At 38.7% G+C, this 24702-nt stretch overlaps 1 protein-coding gene across 14 annotated transcripts in view; it reads left to right on the top strand.

Moving 5' to 3' along the window:
* The window catches only part of SORBS2 (sorbin and SH3 domain containing 2), a 279268-nt gene that overhangs the window by 242288 nt on the left and 12278 nt on the right, over window positions 1–24702 (top strand). For 10 of the 14 annotated variants that reach the window (XM_074951273.1, XM_074951271.1, XM_074951274.1 and 7 more), the window contains 5 exons: window positions 3608–3699; window positions 6623–6669; window positions 8359–8473; window positions 8569–8697; window positions 12722–12925. In XM_074951273.1, coding sequence (XP_074807374.1) covers window positions 3608–3699; window positions 6623–6669; window positions 8359–8473; window positions 8569–8697; window positions 12722–12925 — 587 coding nt within the window. The remainder of the gene's footprint in view (window positions 1–3607; window positions 3700–6622; window positions 6670–8358; window positions 8474–8568; window positions 8698–12721; window positions 12926–24702) is intronic. The other 4 variants (XM_074951279.1, XM_074951276.1, XM_074951284.1 and 1 more) reach the window with 1 other exon arrangement.

Here is a 24702-nt window from a genome sequence, read left to right as displayed (position 1 = left end):
TGAATACGAGTAGAAAATGATCTCTCTTGACAGGGATCCTGTTTTTAAATTCATACCATGAGGAGTTTATTGTTCCAGTTCTCTCTCTCTCTCTCTTTTTTTTTAATCATTGCTTGAGTTTAAAATATTTTTAAAAGTTTGACTGACCGTGATTGTCACAGTAAGCAAAACACTGTAATAGCATGTGTGCACAGATGTATCTACTGGCAGACTCCGAGAGTTGAATGTCTTTTGTAAAGACATTTCAAACCTGAGTTTTTTATTTTAGAAAGTGATCAGACTACTCAAGGTAAGAATGTCAAAATGGACTGCCAAAGAATTCTGGGTTTAGACATACCCTCTTTAAAGGTGTCTCTTCAGTTATTATGATGATCGCTTTATAAGGCTTTTCCTGAAATCATGTAACTGAAGAAGGGGGAAATCTATGAATTTTATATCAATTGTGGAGTTTACTCCTCTTATTTTTTCTTTAACGTTCTTGTCCTGTGCTGAAATTTTTGCTAGTGCCACATTTGCCAAAAAATATCAAGTGAATTCTGCAAGGCTGCTGCTGTGTTATCTTAATGAGTTAAATAAAATACACAATGGAGTCAATAAAACCTCGCTTGCAAAACATCATTAGTTTCATCAGTTATGGTTTTGAAATATCTTTAATTATTTACTGGCATTGAATCACAATGAGTCATCATAAAAAGAACCAGAAATGTGTATAAAAGGCTTTAGATTCAGCTCTCATTTGTATTTGCAAAAATTGGAAGTAACTCCTTTGACGTCACTGGGTTTACCCCAGATTTACAGTGAAGTAAGTGAGAGCACAATCTGTCCCTATTTTTCAAATAGAGCCCCAAACAGGTTTTCTTCTAGAAATAATGATCTCGGGAACTCTACCAGTGTGTGTCCTGTATTTTTGCAATCCACATTATTTTTAGCTGATCTATACATTTTATTTGAAATGCACTTTTCAGAATGTATTGATATTGAAATTCTACACTTCGGATTATCAGCAAAATCCTGCCCTTTGCTGTGCTGATGTGCAAGGGTAGGGAGAGCGGGATCTCTCCCCAGGACTCGAGAGCAGTAGGAGGTATCACAGCTAGCCCTCTTGTCCATCCATCATATCTGCAATGGGACGTGGACTGCAGTGAGAGGGGCATGTCCAGCAGCCCAGCCAGCTAGCAAGCATGTACTGTTCTCCTTGCTCTGAGAAGCAGCAAAGTACAGTCTCTCCATAGTGTTTCAGTCCCCATTTAGAATCCTGCCCTAGTCAACAGGATCTCATATCAAACATGACCTACCAAATATTGTCTCTCCCCTCCCTCATAATATTTATAGATTTAAATTATAGCTTGTCTTTCATACATGTGATATAGGTGAAGAGGGGACAGGAAGCACCCTAGAATACCAGGGCAGGAACAGGAGAACATATTGGCTGACAACTGACTAACCCACTATAAGGGTGTCTTCAGCCCCTGGAGGTACGATCAGCCCTCCAGCAGCTTGGCCCTTACAGAGCGCACACCACTCCATTTTGGAGCAGCAGTAACAAGTAACTGCTGAGCCTGCCACCTCTAACCCCTCCAGCCATTTTCCCTGCCCAGGTAGAATGGCTCAGTAAACCTCCCATTGGCTACTACTGCTTTGCTCCCCCTTCAGACACACGCATTCACACATACACAAAGGTGACTCAAGGACAGTTTAGTGCCCATTGTATGGACTGGATAGAAAGTCCCACTAATACTGATAGACGTGTGCAGTTCCAACACAGAAAAGCTATTTTGTGTAACTGCTAGGGTTGCTTAAATAAAATGACCACCAATCCAAACCTTAACAGATAGGAAATTCACACTTAAAAAATAACCATTGTGTATAATGGCTTCGGTGACAATGCAGGACCTGATATGATGAAGATGGAAATATTGCAGTGACACTCAGTTCCTTAATATATAGTATACAGTGCATGTTAGCAGGATATTCCATTGGCCTCATACCCAAGCCGATAATAACCAAAGCATTATGCTAATATGTGCTTCGTTCCATGCTATATATTGTGGGACCAGTTGTGTTTCTGTGAGGCACAGCTGCACTGAAAGGAAGGGAAGAGAACACCTGTGCCGGGGTCTCTGGTGTCATGCCATAAAGAATCATAGAAGGCCTTCTTATAACTTAGAACAAGGAGCTTTAGTGAAATAAACTAAACTATGTTATTCCTTAAGATGCAGTTTGCTCTGCTCCACTGCAGAGTTTCTGCCCAGAACCTTCCCAGCACCCTTCCTACGTGGCTTACTACTACAGTTTTAAAGATATAGTGCATATATCCCAACACCTGGAGACTGTATGCCTGTGCAGGTAACATAGGCCCTAATCCAGGAAAGCACTTATACATGTTTAAGGGCTTTCCGGAATTGTGGCCACAACGTACCTGCTGCTGTTAGCAAACTTACGATAAGCAATTAATACACTTTTCCACTCCCCATCACTGCTCTACAAACCTCCATCAGTCACCTCAGTTCTATGCTTTTTAGAGTGCAGTATACCAGAGAGCATTGAGATCTCTGTTTTTTCTGTAAGAGTCAAAGAAGTTTGACCCCAAAGTGATGAATTAAATGCTTTCAGTTCTGTGTTCCCAGTAGTACTTCTTGACAGAGGGATAGGCTGGGTAGGAACGGATCATGTGAACTGAGAAAAGAGAAGCAAACATTATTATTGTTCTCTTCACTAGCAGATGTCAATGTGGCACTAGGAAAATACAGTAGAGGAACTCTCATGAGTAAGGGGAGATGGTTCATTTAATCCCCAAAATTTCAGTAGCCTTGAAATAATTCCCTTTATTTTAATTTCATACAAGCAGCCCACAGGACCATATTGAGTGCAAGACTTTCATTTAAGAACTCTTCATATTATTTTATTTTTTCAAAATTTATTAAAACAAATATGCACATAATGACAATAGCAAACTGTGCTTTACAGCAAATATGCCACTCAGCCTGGTGAGTAATGATTTATAGTCCATATCTTAACATAAAGAGTTATTTTATGACAATAACAGACTTAATTCTCCATGTGCAACCTAATGAATGCCTCAGGTAAAAGGGAAATCCATATTGCAGAAAAAAATCTTGTTCATCTTTCTCTCATTGTGGCATGCTTTAAACACTGTCCATGCATGTAATTATATGTTTACATTGTTATCACTAAGACATGTTTCTTGAACCCTTCTGAATTCTCAGTAGACTGATCAGATTTCCCTTCCTCCAGTTGCTCCATTAGATGTATAGTTTATGATGTTTAGGTAAGGTGTACAGTACCCACTGTTGCTTTTCCAGGTTATACATATTGGGTCCTCCATTTGCACCCAAGATGTATTTGTTTATGTTGATAGTGCAGGAACTATACTCCATCTCTACTATGGGTCAGATGAACATTTGTGTCTTTGTTTTTTTCTTTAAAAAGGATATTTTAATAATAATTTATGTCATGTAATTTTTCTGTTAAAGGGGGATGAATAGACCCAAGCTCTACATTTTTAGGTGTAGTTTCCCTTTAAATAAATGTAGCAGAATTAACTTGCTTCCGACTTGAGATTTATGCAATGACATTTTATTTGCAGTAGACCAGGAGTCTCCTGGGAGCTATTCTTCTGCTTTGACTGATGTGGGTCGATGTACTCCACGGGAGAGAAGAGGAATTCCAGACAGAGAGGTAGTTAAACAGGAATGAATAACTGAGCAGCATCCAAAGCCAAAAGAGAATTTATGAGGCAATCCAATAACATTTACAAAATAAAGTTTTGTGTGATGCTAAGAAACTGTAACGATGACGATCATAGGAGCAGTTAGACAACCAGTCATTAAGAGAGGGTAATAGAAATTGTTTTTAATGTTGCATGAAGAACAACATTTAATGATTAGTACTTTAAGAGATTAAACCAATGTTAAACATTAAGATGAAATTGTATTTTCTGCTGACGTTTAAATGGACCAGGACACTCCTGCAGGGGGTCTGCTGATATTTTATGTCAGAAAGGGCTGAGAGATGGCAGATGGGACAATAATCTATTCTAGAGGAAAATGGCAGTTCTAACTGTGAAGGCTCTGATGAAAACCAATGACTATGCAGGCTAATATCCTGAGTAACTGTCTCAGGTGGTTTTAGGACCACCAGGAAGATGATTTCTGCTCCAAAATCACTTATATTTTTTACTATGTAAGAGTCTGTTTGAGTACTTTGAGCACTGTCCCTAATTTCTATGGCAAAATATTTTGATTGATTATTCTAATTATATAGGTTTCAGAGTAGCAGCCGTGTTAGTCTGTATCCGCAAAAAGAAAAGGAGGACTTGTGGCACCTTAGAGACTAACCAATTTATTTGAGCATAAGCTTTCGTGAGCTACAGCTCACTTCATCGGATGCATTCAGTGGAAAATACAGTGGGGAGATTTATATACACAGAGAACATGAAACAATGGGTGTTACCATACACACTGTAAGGAGAGTGATCAGGTAAGGTGAGCTATTACCAGCAAGAGAGCGGTGGGGGGGGGGGGAACCTGTTTGTAGTGATAATCAAGGTGGGCCATTTCCAGTAGTTGACAAGAATATCTGAGGAATAGCAGAGGTGGAATAAACATGGAAAAATAGTTTTACTTTGTGTAATGACCCATCCACTCCCAGTCTTTATTCAAGCCTAATTGTATCCAGTTTGCAAATTAATTCCAATTCAGCTGTCTCTCATTGGAGTCTGTTTCTGAAGTTTTTTTGTTGAAGGATTGCCACATTTAGGTCTGTAATCGAGTGAGCAAAGAGATTGAAGTGTTCTCCGACTGGTTTTTGAATGTTATAATTCTTGACGTCTGATTTGTGTCCATTTATTCTTTTATGTAGAGACTGTCCAGTTTGGCCAATGGACGTGGCAGAGGGGCATTGCTGGCACATGATGGCATATATCACATTGGTAGATGTGCAGGTGAACGAGCCTCTGATAGTGTGGCTGATGTGATTAGGCCCTATGATGGTGTCCCCTGAATAGATATGTGGACACAGTTGGCAACGGGCTTTGTTGCAAGGATAGGTTTCTGGGTTAGTGGTTCTGTTGTGTGGTATGTGGTTGCTGGTGAGTATTTGCTTCTGTAAGCAAGGATTGGCCTATCTCCCAAGATCTGTGAGAGTGATGGGTCGTCCTTCAGGATAGGTTGTAGATCCTTGATGATGCGTTGAAGAGGGTTTAGTTGGGGGCTGAAGGTGATGGCTAGTGGCGTTCTGTTATTTTCTTCGTTGGGCCTGTCCTGTAGTAGGTAACTTCTGGGTACTCTTCTGGCTCTGTCAATCTGTTTCTTCACTTCAGCAGCTGGGTATTATAGTTGTAATTATATAGTGATTGCTTATGCTATTGCTTATGCTTCAGACAAAAAAAATATTAAAACCTTAAAAAGAGAGAGAAAGCATAAAGGCAGCATGAAATGCCACCATAGTAGAAGGAATGGAAGACCTTGGAATGTATGTATGGAACGTATCATTTAGTCTGTTATAGAACTTTTCTAGTTCTAGAACCAAGAACCTTTCCAAACTTTGTTTTGAGGGTTTTTCTCCCATTGCAATGGAGGTGGGTAAATTTTCATAAAGCAAACAATGTCTTTAGACCAGAGGTTGTTCAACTTTTTCATAGAGCCACATTGATAGAGAAATGTATATTATGTATCATCTTCGCTCTCACTCATGAGTTCACAGACTGACTACCCTCTCCTTCACAATGAGACAGACCACGTTCTCTCCCTCTCACGACATGGGAGACTAGTAGTAAGAAAGTATTTAACTTATTTTAAACTGCCTTTTTGTGTAATTTAGCAGCCAAGAACAAGGTGAGTTGGTTACAGGGTGTCAATCAGTGCTCCTTAGGAAATGAGTGGTCCTGGACCATTGCTTAAGAACCTTTGCTTTGGGCCAATCTGCTGGTTTAATGGTAGCATATAATGTTATTACCTAGGAGATTTGAGATTAGATCTACTAGGTCCTAGGTTTCATAACACTACTGTTATGTAGCTCCTATTGGGAGAAGTAGAGAGGAGTCTAGTTCTTGTCCTTGATTGAAAGAAATTGCCACAGCATGAACTAATTAACTAATTAATGGGAAAATAGGCACATTCCCTAAAATAGGCAGGAACAATGTTCTGCTATTCCTTCCTAATCAAATTGAAAATCACATTTCAGTCTGAAACTATGTACGGTAACTACTAATGTTACAAGCAACCCTTAAGATTATTCTAATGAAAAAAGATTAGAGGAGAAGAAGAGCATTGCAGAAGTATGCTGAGTTTGCTAACTTTAAATATGAAGGTAAAAATGTCTGCCTAAAGTTAGGTTCTTACATCTATTTTTAGGCACCTAAATAAGTGGTCTTCTTTTCAAAAGTCCTGAGCACTCAGCATCTCACATTTACTTCAGAGGGTACTGGATGCTTTTGAAAATAAACCCACATATGCAAGTGTTTGAATATGGATTTAAAAGAAGTGTAACCTTTAGGCACCCATCTTTGAAAATCTTGGTTTATTTTTTTTACAGGCTAAACATTATTTTTATAATATGATAATATTACATGTTAGTACTAATCACTTTGCCTGCTTTTCAGAGGCTGCCAGCACGAGCTGTATATGACTTTAAGGCTCAGACCTCTAAGTAAGTATTAAAGTTTTGTTGGTTAGTTAAGAGTATGTATGAATGCAAGGACAACCTTTTTAATACCTATCTCACCTGTTCTAACCAGGGGTCAAAGATTGTGACAGTGTTAGCAGTATATTTCTGTTGGGGAGTACCAGCCTCAAAGAGGCTACCCAGAACTCTGCTCTGCCTGAGCAGTAGCCCATGAATAAGTAAGCTGTGTAAGAAGCCATTTCATGTTTAAAACATTTGAATGATGAAATACTTATAATATTTGTTCAAATCTGGGAGTGGCTATGGATCCTCAGCACACAGTTTTATCCTGTAGACTATAAAAGATCCAAAAGAGCACCTACATTCCATCATCCATGTTGTCCCATAAGATTCCCAGTGTTTATCTCAGTTTTTTTCATAAATGAAGGGCCAACATTATGTCACCTACATTGTGGTCTTTAAACTTAAGGGCATCTGGAATTGTGTGGGGAGTAAGTTAGGGGATGTGGAGCTTGGAAAAGTAGAGGGATAATATAGGAGAAAAGACAATGGCCAAGATTTTCAAAAGTCACTAGTGATATTGGATACCTGGATATTGAATTTTTGGGTGTCCAACTTGAGATACTTTAAAGGGACTTGATTCTCAGAAAGTGCTAAGCACTTGCCAATTTGGGCACCAAAAACTGAGCCAACCAAAATCACTAGCCAGCTTTGAAAATCTTCTTCAAGATTTTCAACATAGACCCATTTCAAAGGGGTATATTCTGTGAGAATCAGGACAAAAAAAATACAGTAGACCAAATTCTGCTCTTGTTAATAGTCACACAACTCCACTAAAGCTATTGAGTTAATCTGGGGTAAATGAAAACAGAATTTGAACTTGTATTTAAAGAAGAGAAGACAAATTTGGTAGCGAAAGGAAAATAAGTTCATATTTCTTAGAGTATTACAAACAGTTGAGATCAAAAGATATTCAAAAGCTACCCTGACAACAACCCTTTACATTTAAACAATGACATAGATCTCTCATCATGTCTTTTGGTGCCTTTTTGACCTAAATTTAAAGGACTGTTATGTGCACCTGTATTAGTAATTCACACAAAGATCGCTATTGGCTGAATCTTCATGCACAGTAAATTGAATGTTTGTTTTTACAGAACATATATCCTGTCCTTTACACAAGTGAACCATGCAGAGTGGGCTGAGTGGGCCAGGGCAGGAGGGTGCCTGAGCCAACTTGCTGGGGCAGGGAGGGTAATTCATGGAGACAGGGGAGGAATATGTGCACCTTTCGGCTTTTATAAAAGGGAGCATTAAAGGCTCTCCTATCCAGCTATGGATCAGCAGCTGAAGTAGCATCCGCACAGGAGGGACAGAAGACACCAAGCTTGCATGCAGATCCACATGTATTTGGGGCTATGATGTAGATCAGGCCTATCTCTTTAATGGACCAAAACCAGAATCCAAACCCAAATACCCCAAGTTTCAGATTCAGATCTGATTCTGAATCCAAACTTTGCTGCTTGTGCCAATTTGCAGTTTACAATTATTTTATTATATATTATCCACTGGGATATGCAGTACTGCTACAATGCTCCTTCCTCAGATATTTGTTGTTAAATTACATGTGTAAACAACACTGGAATTTCTGAAGTAATTAGACATTTTCAGATTTGTGATTGAGCTGCTCTGACTACAATAAATCTGTTACAGGGAACTGTCTTTTAAGAAAGGAGATACTGTCTATATCCTCAGGAAAATAGATCAAAACTGGTATGAGGGAGAGCACTATGGAAGAGTTGGAATTTTCCCAATTTCTTATGTTGAGGTTGGTCTGTTGTTTTAATTTCTGGGATTAGTTTTTAAAATAGATGCACAGATTACATGGAAATAATGCCAAAAAAATTCATGTTCTCCTTTCAGAAACTTTCTCCCCCAGAAAAAGCACAGCCTGTCAGGCCACCTCCTCCAGCACAAGTTGGAGATATCGGAGAAGCTATTGCCAAATATAATTTCAGTGCAGACACAAATGTGGAACTATCATTGAGAAAGGTAACATCTAGAATTATCTTCAGTGAAAAACATCTACACTGAATAACTGTTTATAAATAAAACAACTTAAAAACTTGAACATAAATGCTATTGTTTCACCTACTCTGAAATCACAGAAGGGCTACGCACAAAGCAAAATACTCGCGGTGGGATATTTGCAGAGAACTTAATTAACCTTCTTTGCTTCATATCTCCAGGTGTCTGTCACTACATTTGTGAATGGTGTAAATGTGGTAGTCATGCAAAACAGGTAATTAGGTTGTACTTGCCTGATTTGCACATGCAGACATCAGGTTGCATGTACAAATCAGGTAACTGGGTGCCTAATTGCCCAAGTTGCATGTAAATTACCCATCTACACATTTTTCAGTTGCCTCTTCCTTCAACCACAATTGTGGGGCCTGCAATTTTATAGGTGCACCCACTGTTTTGGGTATATAACAGGAGATTTTAAAACTGTGATGGCTTGTCTATGGACATTTTTGGAAGCCACCCTGACATTTTGTGGATTACCCAAACCAGTAAGGGGTTCTGTCACAGCCTGCCTTATAACTTTGGGTTCCTTAATACTGTGCTGCTATGACTCAGAACCCTGACATCACCAGCCAGCCTACAAATGGGTCTCAGCCCTGGCTTCCACCTGCCTAGTTACTTCTTGCAGGATGACCTCAGCAACTTCCAATCCCGAGTCCCCGCAGATCTGTCTCCCTGAGTTCTTAACTACAAGGTACTCAGACTTTTCCTCTCTTGTTTGGCGCCTCTGAAGGAGTAAAACCTGCCCCCAGTGATCAGTTCACTTTGGCACACACTTCACACAGTTTGCATACCAGAGACCTGCTTGGGGTAAAAATAAAAAGTTTATTTAATAGAAAAGTCACAGATTCAAAGATGAAATAGTAAGGGAGAGCAAACGAATACAAGTTACACAGAAAATAAACAGGAAGACACAATCTCAGGCTTTGCACTTCTATGTTAGCTAAATTCCAAGTTACCTGTTGACTCTGTGAAGTTTCCCTGCATACCCCCTGCCATAGAGGGGATCCAGTGTTTCATGGACAGCTCCCCACTTAGATGCTGGACCTCCATTTCTGGATAGCTTTCACTTCAAACCCCTTACTGTCTGACAGGATTTGCAGGATTGGTGGGTTTGTTTTTACTTCTTCTTTCTCTCAGACTATGGTAATTCATGGTTATAAAGTGCAGGGAAACTCCCTTCTTCCTTAGGGCTTGTCTACAGTACGAAGTTAAGTTGACGTAAGGCACCTTAACTGTGTAAACATACACACTACAATGTTCCTCCCACCGCTGTCACTCGCCCACTATGTCACCCTAGTAAATCCACCTCCAGGAGAGGCATAAGGCTTAGGTCAAGATAGTTCAGGCAATGCAGTGTCTGTATAGATACTGTGTTACTTGCATTGCCTGCTGGCTCTCAGAGTGACTGACAGCCAGAGCTGTGAAATTAACAAGAATGTCAGTTTCACTGCTGGTAGGGTTCCTGTTTTGAAACTGAGCGGAAGGTGGGGTAGAGAGAAGTGAGGGATGGGGGATGAGGGAAGGATGTTCCAGCTGTGAACCCCCAGTGCTGTTGAGAGCTGGATCCTCGCCTGCCCAGTGCTGAGAGCCCAGGCTGTGGGCTCCCTGCAGAACTCCCAACTGGAGCCTGGCTGCAGCCAGGGTTCTCTGCTCCTCACACTGCTCCTCTTAAATCAGTGCAAGTGCTCCTGATGAGGACACGTGCCACTGAAAGAAGGAGGGTAGTGTAGACATGGAAAAACCACAGTAATTACTGCAGTGGCAGTAAGTCGACCTGTAGTGTAGTGTAGACATGGCCTGAGTTTTCCAAGGCTGGTTTTTTTTTTTTCAGTTTCAGTATCTTCCCATTAACTTAAATAGACTACCATTGTCTTTCCCTGGGTTGTACAATGCTAGGTGCTTGGAGCTAGTTTCATGTGAACAATTAGCCTGAGAGGTGCCCCTCCCTGCCTCATTGCTTCACCCCCGCCCCCCGTTGTGAAGTGATGCATCCTAGCTACAGTTACCATGTTCTACATATACATAACCTGTATACATATCTCCTAATGACCATCAAGTTCAGAACATTACATGCTTTCATAAAAGATCTTACTTGACATAAAATTGTACACAATAACATTGTATGCAACCAGTTCAGTTGCTTATACTTTGGGGTTCAGACACCTTGGTTTCCCTTTGGGTTGTCTGGAATCTGAATGTCATAGCAATATATTAAATAAATACTATTCCATAATTCCAAGTTTTAATCTCATATTATTGTCACACACTTGGATATTATTTTAAGAGGTTTTATTATAATACAGACTTCTGCTGTTTGGAATCTATTATCATGGCTATAAGATATTTGGTGCAAGTTTCTAATTAAAGAACTATTTCTTCTTGCATTTAACACTAATATTTTCTTTCTAAGTGTAATACTAATTCTTGCTGGTTCAACAGCATATTGTAATTTAAAATACAGTAGGTATTCTTAAACATAAATCTACAAATCTAACTATATTTATTGAATAATTCCAAATTAGGCATAGCAAGATACTAAATATTAATGTATTTCACCAAGTGATACATCTTTATCATAAGATGTTTAATCCCCAGATGATCTGGTGATGAAAGGGCATTATTCATATACAGAACAAAGGTTACAAAAATATGGATATGAAAACACCTTCCACGTAAAATCTACTACACTGACTAGTAAAACAAACGTAAAATTTAAAACTTTGGTTCCTAAATCTAGGTATCATAAGCCATGATTAGCAACCAAAATAAATGATAGTGATATTCATAACCCATAAGTGACTGGGAGCTGAAGAGTGCTCAGTATCTCTGAAAATCAGTTGTTTATCCAGATGCTTAACATTAGGTATGCAGGCTTGAAAACATTTGCCATTAGGACTATTTAAACAAAACAAGATTTTGTTCTGGTAACACGTAGAAGAATTTGTATCCATAGGGCAATTCTGCCGCATTCACACTTTCCTGGTGAAAAAAGGCTGATGCCAGATGATCTGGTAGGAAGGAATACACTGATCTGTTTTTCCTCTGATATGACTGAGCCCAGGACATGACCTTATTGATGGTGATTTAGGGACTGATCCAGCACCCATTTACTTCAGTCTTGCTGGATCAGGCCCATGCTATGTTTAGTATGCCCTAAAATCAGGAAGGCGGAAGTGAAGGATTAATTTTGTTAATGTGAATATTAAACATGAGCATTATAATGTGAACTTCTGTTTATAAACATTGTAAACATTCATGTTTATCGCACCTGGATTTTATATTCACCGGAGTTGGTATCTTGATAGCCTGGTTTTGATGAAAGAGTAGCTGGCTTTTGTTTGTTCAACTAGAGATGCTTTTATGGTATTCACAAATCAACAACAGAAACAAAATCACATTAAACTAAGAGGACTTCGAGATGGGAGGGTGGGGATTGAAAAAAAGTTGTCCTGCAGGAGACATGATAAAATCTATGTTATATAAAACAAACAGGAGTCCATAAAATCTTAATAAGGAGAGACGTACGTTAGTATGGCCTTTTTCTTAATCTTTACTGGATTTTCAAGAAAAATACAAAACCAAACAATGTGAGGAGCAAAACATTTAAATTAATACAACAGTCACTATTACTGACTGCAGAAATGGGCCAGGTCAGTGGTCTAGTGGAAGAATAGTATACTGCCATATAGGCATCTAAGTTCTGAGCTTGAATTCAGAACTCAGACACCCACTGAGCAGAACACCTCAATTGTTGTTTAGTATCTGGTATAGGAATGGCATTCATAGACCAACACAGGCCCTCTCTTGCTGGAACGATAGCATTATATGAAGTTAATGGGAAAGTAGGGGAGATTCTGAAGGCTCTGACCAGGGCCATAAAGGACCCCCATGGAAAAATACTGTGATATGTTGAGATAAAAATATAAACTATTCAGAAAACAAAGTTATCACTTGTCCACTGATAATTAATTTTGATAATGCATTACAGGGAGACAGAGTAATTCTTCTTAAGCGAGTTGATCAAAACTGGTATGAAGGTAAAATACCAGGAACCAACAGACAAGGCATCTTCCCTGTTTCCTATGTAGAAGTCATCAAAAAGAATGCATCAAAAGGTGCTGGTGACTACCCTGATCCTCCATTACCCCAAAGCTATTCTAGTGATAGAATACACCATTTAAGTTCCACTAAGGTAAGGACGATTTGTTTTTCCATCATGCCTAGAAGTATGTTAATACAATTTGTAAATCTTTGGTAAAATAACCAATAAACAGTTTAATATACATTTTTTAAAAAATCATGCATCCCACCCACAGAAATCATATTTAATACTTGGTCTTTTTCTGAAGATAGAGTTGCATTGCCAAATTTTCATTGTACAACTTTATTTCTTACATTTTTTAGGATACACTATGGCATTTAACACTCTTGCTGGTTTACACTAAGTCTATAAAATTCAAAGTGTAAAATCTAGGACATAAAAGGCTTAATTTCCAAAGATGTTTTAAATATCCTTCATGCATCCCAAACTCCGCAAGTCTAGTAATTAACCATTATATTATCTAGAGAATGGCCAGGCAGAGTTTGGGCAGCAAATCAACCAGAACAAAACTTGTCTGGCAACTTGGAACAGATTTGAGCATCGTGGGTTATGTTCAGCGGACTGTTATGTTGCAGTATGAACATCTTTTTTTATGACAAAGACCGGAAGATCTTGCAGTCCCCTAAAAGAGAACCCATGAGAACAGCATGAGAGGGCAGTTTGCATGAGGCCACAACACAGCTGGCCAAAAATAGCCCTGTGCTCTCCCTGTCCATCCTTGGGTGCAAGGAGAAGGAGTCAGCCAATGTCTTCTTTGTGTGACTGGCCTCCTTTTGTCACCCACCCTGCAGAAATGGATTTTTGTCATAGAGCAGACTCCTTGGGTGATTTTGTAACATGATAGCACTTGTATTAAGCTATAATGATGCAAATGTCATCACGTTGCAATACAGTTCAGGTTCAGATCTTTATAGCTATAACCTGAAACCAAGATTCTTTACAGCTTCTTACACCTAGTCATGAACACTTGCAAACCTTTCAGAAGTGTTTGAACCCCCCCTCCATCCCAGTCTATGCAACCATCACAAGTTATGTTGTCTGATGGGAGAAAAGTTGGTTTTCATTGAAAGTTCTATTCTTGATGATGAGCAGGCTTTGATCAATTACTCAGTTGCTGAAATATTACTACCTTCTCACAAAGATTTGCACACAGTCTCTTTAATGGCAATAGAAGCATGAAGATTTTTTTATGTGGCTTCAATTACTGTTAATGAGAGTTATCGGTCTAAAACTTTTGAACATGAAGGAGAGAAAAAACCCTTCAAATGTTCACTTTCTTTACTGGTTTATCTCCTTAGAGTATGTTCTGTTTGTGTGTGTAGTTTGTAAGCTCTCTTTGTTCAGTTATTGGTGTATTTTTGTTTCATGATGTCAGTAATATATTACCTTGCTTCTTTTCATCTATATTTTGACAGTTATTCATATATTAGTGCTAAGTTACAATGTTAGAATAGGAGAAGCTTCCCAATTGTTACCAAAATGTGTCCCTGATGGACAAGCCTGACCTGTGAATTTTGTGCCTATGGATAAACACTAATAGCATCAAATGTGAGATTTGCTTGATCAGGAGATGGTTCTTGATGCCAGCTGCTATTTTTTCACACCCAATAAAAGTTTTGGGTTGGAGGTAGAAACAATTTAAGTTTTATAGTAGTTAGCCAACTTCAGATCCGCCTAGTTCCAACTCAATATCACATAACTCATTGCTAAGGTTCTCATCATTCCATTGAGAGCTGGGCTGTGGTTTCAAAGCATTTAAGTTCAGATGAGACTCACATTTAAGTTAAGATCACCCAATAATTCTTTGATATTTAAATATTTTACATCTTCCCTCACTTCGAAGTTGAAAAGACCAACTCTAGGGGAAGAGATTGGAATCAGAAGGAGTTTGGATGATGTCTTGAAGGGTCTCCATGTCTTGGAGCTTAAACAAGAAAACAGAATGTCTGTCCCTGATCTATATTTTTTCATATTAGTTGCTGGTTAGTTCAAATTATCTTTGTTGTGATAGAAAACTACACATAGCAGTGGGCAGATCGTCAGCTGATGTAAATGTCATAGCTCCATAAACGCCAGTGAACTATGGCAATTTCCACCAGCTGAAGATCTTCCCCTAAGACTGCTCTGATAAAGCATCCTTCCTTGACCAGGAGGGAATAGGGAACCGAGAGATGTGTTAATAACACCATGCAGTGGAATTTTATAATGTCACATACAATGTTACCACACATATTTTATCAGGACAGTATTGACGAGCAAATTGTGAGTTTTCAAATGATACCTTATAAGACATACTTTGAACAACGATTATTACAATAGTATGTAGGATGTGGACATGGGTATATTCTGTCAGTTACTTCTCTATAAAACTGTAACGAAGTGGAGAATCAGGCCCAGAGAGTCTAGAACAGATCTCTGCACACATGCATGTCAGTGAGTATCTGTTTTCTAAGAAAAAACTCAAGGCCTTTTATGTGACAGAGGGAATTTCTGCAGCAGTTGCTGCACTGACATAAATGGAAATACCGTACTAAAATCTCTCAAACCAACTTCTCATCCATTAATTCTTTTATATATTCAGAAGAGGCTACGTGTGTGGAAAAAGTGTCTTAAGTCTTCTTTTCTTACAATAGCTGGAGAGGCTTTAGTAAACTTAAGCATTCCCAACTGAGTACTAGGGTTTAGCATGATCAGAACTTCAGGGTTCTATTTATTCTTCCTCCTCCTATTCATGTATATAACATGTAACCCATTGTATTACTTTCTGCTTCTAGAGGCTCTTTCTGTTGGGGGGCGGGGGAGAGAGATAATTCAATAGTGTTTGCGTTATGTGGGATCTGTTCATTGTCAAAAACAAAGAAACTCAAAACTATTAAATTTTGCAAGAGGACTGGATATCAGGAAATCCTATACCAAAGAATTGTCTAACTTCTCAAAAATAAACCCATCTACCTTGAGAAAACTTCAGTAGGAGGTAAGTAATTTGCCCTCTTCTCCCCAGTCTGTCTCTCAGGTTCAAACTCTGTATAAGTAATAAAGCCTTATTTTCTTTTCTACAGTAATATTTAAAATCTAAAGTAGCCAGATAACTAAAGAGATGTGCAGTCTAGAATTGTTTTAGATTATTCTAACAAGGAAATTAAAATACTTTTTTCATGCCAGTTTAATTTTGAGAATTACTAGTAACAAAAAATACATTTTCAGTATTTACTGAAGCAATGGATATCTACAGAGGCAGTGTATGTATGACTCACCAGTCTATCATTCGTACAAAAGGACTTTTCTTTTACCAGAAGGATACTTCAATCAATATTATGTAATGCTACTCAAAATATATTGCTACGTACTGTGCTGTCACCATCTTAAAAAGGATTGTTTACTGTCTACTTTCTATTAGATTTAAGTGTATGTACCTTAACTAAAACTGTAATTTTATTTGTTCACAATTACATCAATTTTAAATAAAAATGCATTATGTAACTACTGATGCCTTAATAAAAGTATGCAGTGTATTTAAGATGTTTCTTTAAGATCACCACCAGAAGGTGCAGCAAACATTAACATTAGGAAAATTAGAAATTATTTGGTTTGTTCTATTTGTATTAGTGTTTAATGGCACCCACAGTGAGCAAGGTGCTTTTAACAGTATGACTGTTCTGAAAATAATGGTTTGGGGAAATCACAGCAGTCTTGAGTGTACTATATAACAACTTGTGATAGGCTCACTAGCATAGAGCAGTAAATAACATAATCCTAGCAGATCAAATTTAGGCTCCCCTTCATGACTCCGTGATTCAGATCTGTCTTGATGTTTGACATTTAAGCCCTAGGCCAGAACCTGATATAGTTTCACTTTTCAAATATCTTTTCAGCTATTCTGATTCATGTAGTAATGATTTCAGACATTTGTGCTCACTGAAATAATATCCTATATTCCAGAAGATGGCACATAACTTTTTTTGCTTACGCTACTCATATCTTAGTCCAAGGTCATTTTGTTTGTTTATTTATTTTTAATTCCTATGCTTTTCCTTATTTCCAAAGTTGGCTTCCAAAGCATCATCCCCACCTCCCAGATATCATTCCTCTCCTTGGTCAGATTCTAATAAAGGGAATCTCAAGGCTGTCGCCAATGAATGGTTGTCACTGACTGTTGGTTTTCCACCGTCAAGCACGCCTGCCCCAACTCCTCCACCTTTTCCTGACAGCTTTCGTTGTGATCTAGAGGAACTCAACTCTTTGGCATTAACAGCATCCCAGTCTATTCCAATGCCCACTGCTAATATTACTTGCCAAGTTAAGGATGGTCATTTTGTTCCATTTACATCACCAAAGACCTCTCTCAGGTCTTCTGAATCTCTTCAGCCCTTCCCTGCATGTACTTTTGTATCACTTCCTCCAACAATCCAATTTCAGGACACAGCACTTAAGCCTATAACAAACGGTATCAAAATGAATGAAAGAAAATATAAAGATCTGAAAGAGATGATTGGATCGCCAGCTGTCAAAGAAACCAGAAGCTTATCAGATACTACAAAAGCATGTGGAACCATGAGCACGGCTTTTGCTGTCTCTGAGCCTTCTAAATGTGGCTCCCTACCCAGAATGCTAGTGGCAAGTGATGAACAGGAAGAGGAAACCTGTGAGGTGCGCCTGTCAGTAATCCAAGGGGGTCAGCCAAAATGTCAAGATTCAAATTTCTACAGACGTGCACCTGATGTAACAGAACAAATGCCAGGACTGTATATAGAGGAGACGCTGAGACATGACAGAATAAAATCTCCAACAGCAATTAAAAGCGAGCATATGATACCTTATGAAGTATACAGTTCATCAAGTATCAATAAAGAGGTATTTTAATTTCTTACGATTTAGCTTCTACATTCATACAGTTCACTCCCAGTATAATTAGTATAGTCTTTTCTAATATATTTTTGTGTATCTATACATATACATACAGTATTATAATTAGGGTTGTATTATATTAAATAAATTATATATGATATTCTTAATGACAGAGAAAACAGCAGTCCCATCTCAAATCTCCCTCTTGCTGAAACTGAGAGAAATATCATTCTAGGTTACATGGTGCCCTTGTTTTCCAGTCTTCTCTGCTGCCATCACAATAGTAATGACCTGAAAGGCAGAATGCACAGCTTTCTTCACAGGCCCATTAGTGCTACCTTTTGAATTATCTGACAGAATGGGAGCTCCCAAAAGCAAAGCTATCCGCGCACTCCTGAAAGAATGAGGAGGAATCGCCTGCGGAAACTTTTAGCTATTCACCTCTCAGATGTGTCATTTGGCCACCTGGCTAATTATAGTGTGTTCATGTCACAAGAATATGACTAATAACTAGGGGCCAGATTAAGTTTGGCCATGAAACACATGCTTTCTAAGTCATGATCCCTCCCACAGTTCCCCCTGGACCAGCACAACTCTGTAATGCCCCAATGCCTGCCAATGTCTAAATGCCACAAGATGGCCCTGAATTAATTAACACATGATATTTATATAAAATTAATTCTAATATTTCTAGGCAAAGTTTTAGTAACTTTTTTTTTCTCTATAAAATTTGTTTAAACGGTCAGACAGTTAAAGCAGTTAATCTGGTTCAAACCAATCTATAACTCAGATATATGGGTAACAGGTGATCCCTGATAGATTGTAAGACTTTGCAGCCCTCATAACTTGTTCTCATGGCTTAAAAACTACAACGTAACCCTGAAAACAAACTATGCTGTGGTTATTTCAAGGGACACTGCCAGTATAAAAATTATAGCTGTTAACGAACACATTCATTTACTTAAGATATTAAAACATTTACATTATTAAAATTGAAAGTTGTTTTTTTACAAAATTCATTTTGTTAGTGTATCCTCTTTTCTCAGTTCCTTGCATTTCTCTTGACTTGCAAAATGAAAATCAGGTTTCAGAGTAGCAGCCGTGTTAGTCTGTATTCTCAAAAAGAAAAGGAGTACTTGTGGCACCTTAGAGACTAACCAATTTATTTGAGCATAAGCTTTCGTGAGCTACAGCTCACTTCATCGGATGCATTCAGTGGAAAATACAGTGGGGAGATTTATATACACAGAGAACATGAAACAATGGGTGTTACCATACACACTGTAAGGAGAGTGATCAGGAAAGGTGAGCTATTACCAGCAGGAAACGGGGTGGGGGGGAACCTTTTTTAGTGATAATCAAGGTGGGCCATTTCCAGCAGTTTACAAGAACAGTAGGAGGGGAAATAAACAAGGGAAAATAGTTTTACTTTGTGTAATGACCCATCCACTCCCAGTCTTTATTCAAGTCTAAGTTAATTGTATCCAGTTTGCAAATTAATTCCAATTCAGCAGTCTCTCGTTGGAGTCTGTTTTTGAAGTTTTTTTGTTGAAGGATTGCCACATTTAGGTCTGTAATCGAGTGAGCAAAGAGATTGAAGTGTTCTCCGACTCGTTTTTGAATGGTATAATTCTTGACGTCTGATTTGTGTCCATTTATTCTTTTACATAGAGACTGTCCGGTTTGGCCAATGTACATGGCAGAGGGGCATTGCTGGCACTTGATGGCATATATCACAAAATGAAATCAGTTGATTCAGTCTGAGCTCTGTTTTATAGGCAGTGTCTTGTTCAGGGTCTTATTTCTGCAATGTTTGAGAGTGTTCACTCTGTCAGATAATTCGAAGGGTAGCACTAGTGGGCCAATGAAGAAAGTCACGTATTCTGCCTTTCAGGTCAGAATTATTGTGATGGCAGTTATCTAGCAGAGAAAGCAAAACTGGAGAAAATAAGGGTACCATGTAACAGAGAATGATATTTCTCTCTGTTTCAACAAGAGAGAGATTTGAGGGAATGTTTAACTAAGAACAACTGCTTTAATTGTAATTTCTGAAAAACATAAAGTATTAGGTTTTGCAAAAGTTTCTTTTGATAACATTTAAAATTTGGACTTAATTTAACCCAACAGTGCCTCTTATAAATAGTATATTTAAAGGCAGGTTTCATTTTGAAGTTTTAACAGAACTTCATGTAGGGCCCAATCCTTCAACATACTGAGCTCTTGGGAGAGAAGCACCCTCGACTTTCTTTGCAGAGCACTTCAAAATGAAGCCTAAGACATATTAGAGGGCCTCCAAGGATACAGTTATGATATTACAAGAGATACACCTACTCCCATCCCCTATTTGTGTTTTTCAAATGAATGAGCCTAAAGACAGGGTAGTAGTAGGAAGTAAGTAGAATATGATAAGACTATGAGTGATTTCACCTCAGAACATTATATTTACTGACTTATGATGAATGTAACATCAGCCTGAGTACACTGTACTCCTTCACTGATGGTTGTACAGCATGATTACTTGTTGTCTTTCTTAAATGTTTAAGCCAGCCCCACTTTCCTCTGGGACACAAGGGCCTTCTGCTTCTCCTTCTCATCTTCCTTCTAGTCCTCCATTTCACTCTGCCAAGGCACCTCCCTCTCAGTCTGTCTCCACATCGTCCCAGTCTGCTGTTCCCCACTCACCTCCTCTCCTTTCCAAACTGTCCTACCGACAGGAGATAAACTCACCAAAGTTAAAGGTAACTGCACTTGTTGAGTGTGAATTGCTGCATGTCTCCATGTGTGTTTGACAAATAGAAGGAATGATGCTAAGATTGATCTTTTTTAATTTTAAATATAACTTCTCAGTTACTAATATTTCATAGCATAAGCATGTAGCTAGCTTGAATGTTATATTAGCAGTGTAGTGCCTTTTCAGATTAAATAACAATGTCAAGTAAGAAAATACTATCATGAAGGGACTGGATAGTTCAGGAAAGGATTAGCCAGATAGCTCAGATATAGGAAGTGGGAGCTTTTAATTTCTAGATCGTGTGTCTGAATCCACACTAGGGGTTTGATCTAGCTCTCATTGAATTCAATGGGTGGTTGCTGATCACTGTAATAGGAGATGAATCAGGCTCTAGGTCATTAGGCCACTGAAAAGTTACCAGATGTTATGCGAAATGAGTTTGTAGTTTCAGTCCAATTCCTAAGGGCCAGATGTGTACTTCACAATAACCCCATCACACTTACCCATTAGTAGCATTCCTGTTGTCAGTCTCATTAACCAAAAAAGGAACAGATCTAGAGTATGGGTAACTTTCTCTTCTCAAGACATATTTCCAGGTCAGGTGTGAAGCACTGCGGCAGGGCAGTGCAGAGAAGTCTGAAATTATGTCACTTGCTTTTTAGGTCTTTAGTGGGTACATAGAAGGAGTCAGGCTCCAGAGATGTTAATTTCATGAGCATTACATTTAGTTTAAACAGAAAAGACAAAAATCACCATAAAAACACTATGATTGATTTTAAACAAGATTTAAAGTGTTCCATTTTTCCCCAGCTGAGAAAGAGATATGTTGTTGACAGCTTCAGATCTCTCACCTAAGAGACCACCTCTCTCCCTGTGATACACTACCTAGAGTATCTACAGTAAGTAGAGATGTGGATGCAAGATCCCCATCCTATAATAGAGAAGAAGTTGCAGGTTGGGGTGTACTCCGACGGGACCCTGGGGCTCTGATATAACCTCCTGTCCCTGGTCTAAAAATTGCCATGATTTGGTTACTTTGAGGGCATGCTAAAAAGGCCATTTGTTGGTTTAGAAGAGAAGTGAGAGGACTGTAGTAGCGGCCAGTGTATGTGGTTGGTAATAACTGAGCATGTGCTGCACCTTGCTAGAAGGGGTGAACTAATTGTATTGCATTTTGGTTATATAATTTTGAATAATTGACAGGGCACTTAGAGCCTATGGATGGGTGCTTTTACTTATTTTAAATCATAACAAACAAAATTCAGGAAATGTTACCAACTAGCACAAAGTCTTTGAAATTAGCTCTAGGGGATCTTGAGATTTTTCATATAAATTGAGCATTCATCAATAAATCCTAACAAGGAAAATTAATCCAAAATGAAAGGAAATATAAATTCAACTCTTTGAAATGATACAACAAGCTGAAAGTTCATACACATCAGGGCACAAATTTTGACTTCGGATTTTATTTTGTTGTTTTTCATTGGAAATGGTGAAGGGAAAGAAGTGCAAATTATCGAGAGAGGGACATTTATTGTCTCATTTTAAGACAATGCAGATTAAGCAATGATAAGAACTAGAAGACGGGGTTTTTTTCTTACAGAGGTCAATCCACAACTCTTAATTGTCTTTCTTGATTGTCCCCAGTTCTCTGCCTGTTCCATACTCTAGATGATCTTTGAAGGCCAGTGAGCAATTCCCTCTGTGGATGTCATCAGTATAGGCCCAAACCAACCCCCCCGGAAGTCAACAGGAAGACTGATTGACTGATGAGTTTTGATCAGCCCTCTGTATCTGTTCTGGAGACAACACTTCCTGCCTCTGATAAGCAGGCAATTCTATGTCTAGCAGCAAAGATTGAGCACAGCAATGGGCAGGTGAACTAACATCCCAGCAGCTTGTAGTAAGTCAAAAGTATAATGCTTAACATTATACTGATCCATTTGGCTCTCACAAACCCCCTATCTCTAGGCTATGAATTGGATTTCAGAAGAAGGGATAGTTCCTATTCCCATTCCACTTGTCCATATCAGTGGGTAACATGCTGAACTCTGCATGGTTATGTATTAAGAAGCCAGGCATTTAAGTCTCTTAACAACTAATGACACCAAAGAGTACAAAACTAAAATACACAAGATGAGGGAAAGCCCTACAAGGTAAAGGGAATAATAAGATTAATATCGTGATAACTTTGCTCATGTCAGACAAAAGGTTGGTTCACAGATATATGTAGAAGCTTGCCAATACCCTTAGAGGAGACTAATGACAGTGAAATTTAAGAAACTCTACGTATGATTTTTAAAGGGGCAGTAGGTTTTGCCATCACTGTAAAAAAAAAGGTGTAGTTTTAGCTCAAGTTAGCTGACATATTAACAAACTTGAGGTAAAATCCTAGTGAAGACAAGGCAGTTTGTAGTTTTCACATGAGTTAACAGGTTGACTCAAAGATTAGGCTCCCCCATAGACCTTAACTTGTGTGAAAACTACAAATTGTCTATTGGAGTCACTAGGATTTTACCTTGAATTAGTTAGCATGTGTTAGCAAACTCAAGGACACACCTTTTTTCACAGGGAAGATGAGGCCTCTGTGTCTTAGGTATCCAACTCCCATTGACTTTTAGTGGAAGTTGGGTGCCTGTCTGCCCTTTGTTCCTTTGAAAATCTTCCCTGTGTGATTATAAATGTATTGGGGAGATGATAGTGGAAAGTCAAATCAAGTCTAAGACAGTCTCATTAAAAATATACAAAACTAGAACATTTATTTTAGCTCCTTGATTTTAAAGTCTCTTTAATGTCGTCATTCTTTTAGAGCCTTTTATCTTGCAGAGAGAATGTAAGTATTTAAAGGCAGCGTACACCCTGTTGACCCACATATGGAAAAGTCCTTTGACAAACAGATCACCCCTTGCCTGCACAGTGGGAGGCAGGTCAGTTTCCTAAGCAGCACTGTTTCCTAGTCCTGCATGTGAGAGTAGGGAGCATGTGGCCCGAGCAATGGGCAGGCTTGGGGACAAGGAGAACATTATGCAACACATCCTCCACATCCACAGTATGTAGCAGTGAATCTGTCACATTGTGGAACCCCCATTTAAGGGAGCCAGGCCTGGTGCAAGATTTCCAGCAGATCCCTGGATATCCATAGGGCTTGGAAGTCGAACCCCAGACTCTTCCATGGTGGAGAAACTTTCATTTTCTGAAGGAAGAAATCAGAAGAAACCCCACAAAGGGAATCTTAAGGAGTTTTTCTCCCTTCTTGGCCCCCGTCTAAGGCTTCTTTGGGTTTCTTGTTGCATTTGTTGTTCATTCTTCCAGTTTGTAAAAGGACCCCATTCTTCACTCTCAGTACAAACATTTCAATTACAACTCTTCACAAAATCCAAAGGACCAGGCTTCCAATGAGGATATTACACTTCACCATTTCCTTACAAATAATTCTCATTTTCTTCACATCCCCTTTGTCTGACAAGTTTTGATTTCTATGAAACAATTAGCTTTGAAAGCTAATTTACATAGGCACCAGCCTAACTGATACCCTTTCATTTATCATCCTCCACTGACTTAAACATGCACTCGGAAAGCGGGTCAGATTTTAGCAGTGCTTTCAGTTTAAGATCAAAGTGCTATAATATCAGTTGCTAGTATTTCCCTGTTCACTATGAACTTTCTGCTGTGTGCTTTTGAGTGTTCTATATTATTAATAGTCACTTCAATATTTAAATTTGCAGTGCTAGATCATATCCCAAAAAGGGTCATGGGTGAATAATCTTGCAAGTTGCAGTTGTAAGTGTCAGTGCAACTGCCAGAGCAACTAAACAATGCTGCAGGTGATACAATAGCAACAGCACAGGTGTGCTGGACTAACAGATCAGCTTGTTCTTTGCATTTTAACACATGGGCCTTTTTAATTAAAGAATTAGTATGCCCAGTTTGTATGCGCAAACGAAGCAGCAAAAATCCCCTGTAAGGCTTTGTACTTAAGCTATGAACTTACACAATTTTTATGGTTTTTTCAGGCTGATTTAAAGAGAGAGATATTTGTTATGGGTAAACCTCCTCGTAGCCCTGTGATGACTAAGAGATCCTGCAACTCACCTGTCAGAGGTCACAGCTATTCACACAGGGTATGGTACTGAATGCCCAGTGTGTGATGTCAGCATTCTCCCCTAGTATAAGGAGTTTAAATAGCTAGTCTCCCTGTTCTTTGTTTGATAACATATGTTTGAATACTCTCAGTACGCTGTGCTGCAATGCTGCTGTCAAACTACAAAAATGATTTGCATAAAATCATAAT

Source organism: Natator depressus, chromosome 4, assembly GCF_965152275.1.
Source record: "Natator depressus isolate rNatDep1 chromosome 4, rNatDep2.hap1, whole genome shotgun sequence".
Classification (NCBI taxonomy): domain Eukaryota; kingdom Metazoa; phylum Chordata; order Testudines; family Cheloniidae; genus Natator; species Natator depressus.
Note: the sequence above shows the minus strand (reverse complement) of the source record. Positions and strands in the feature narration are given on the sequence as shown.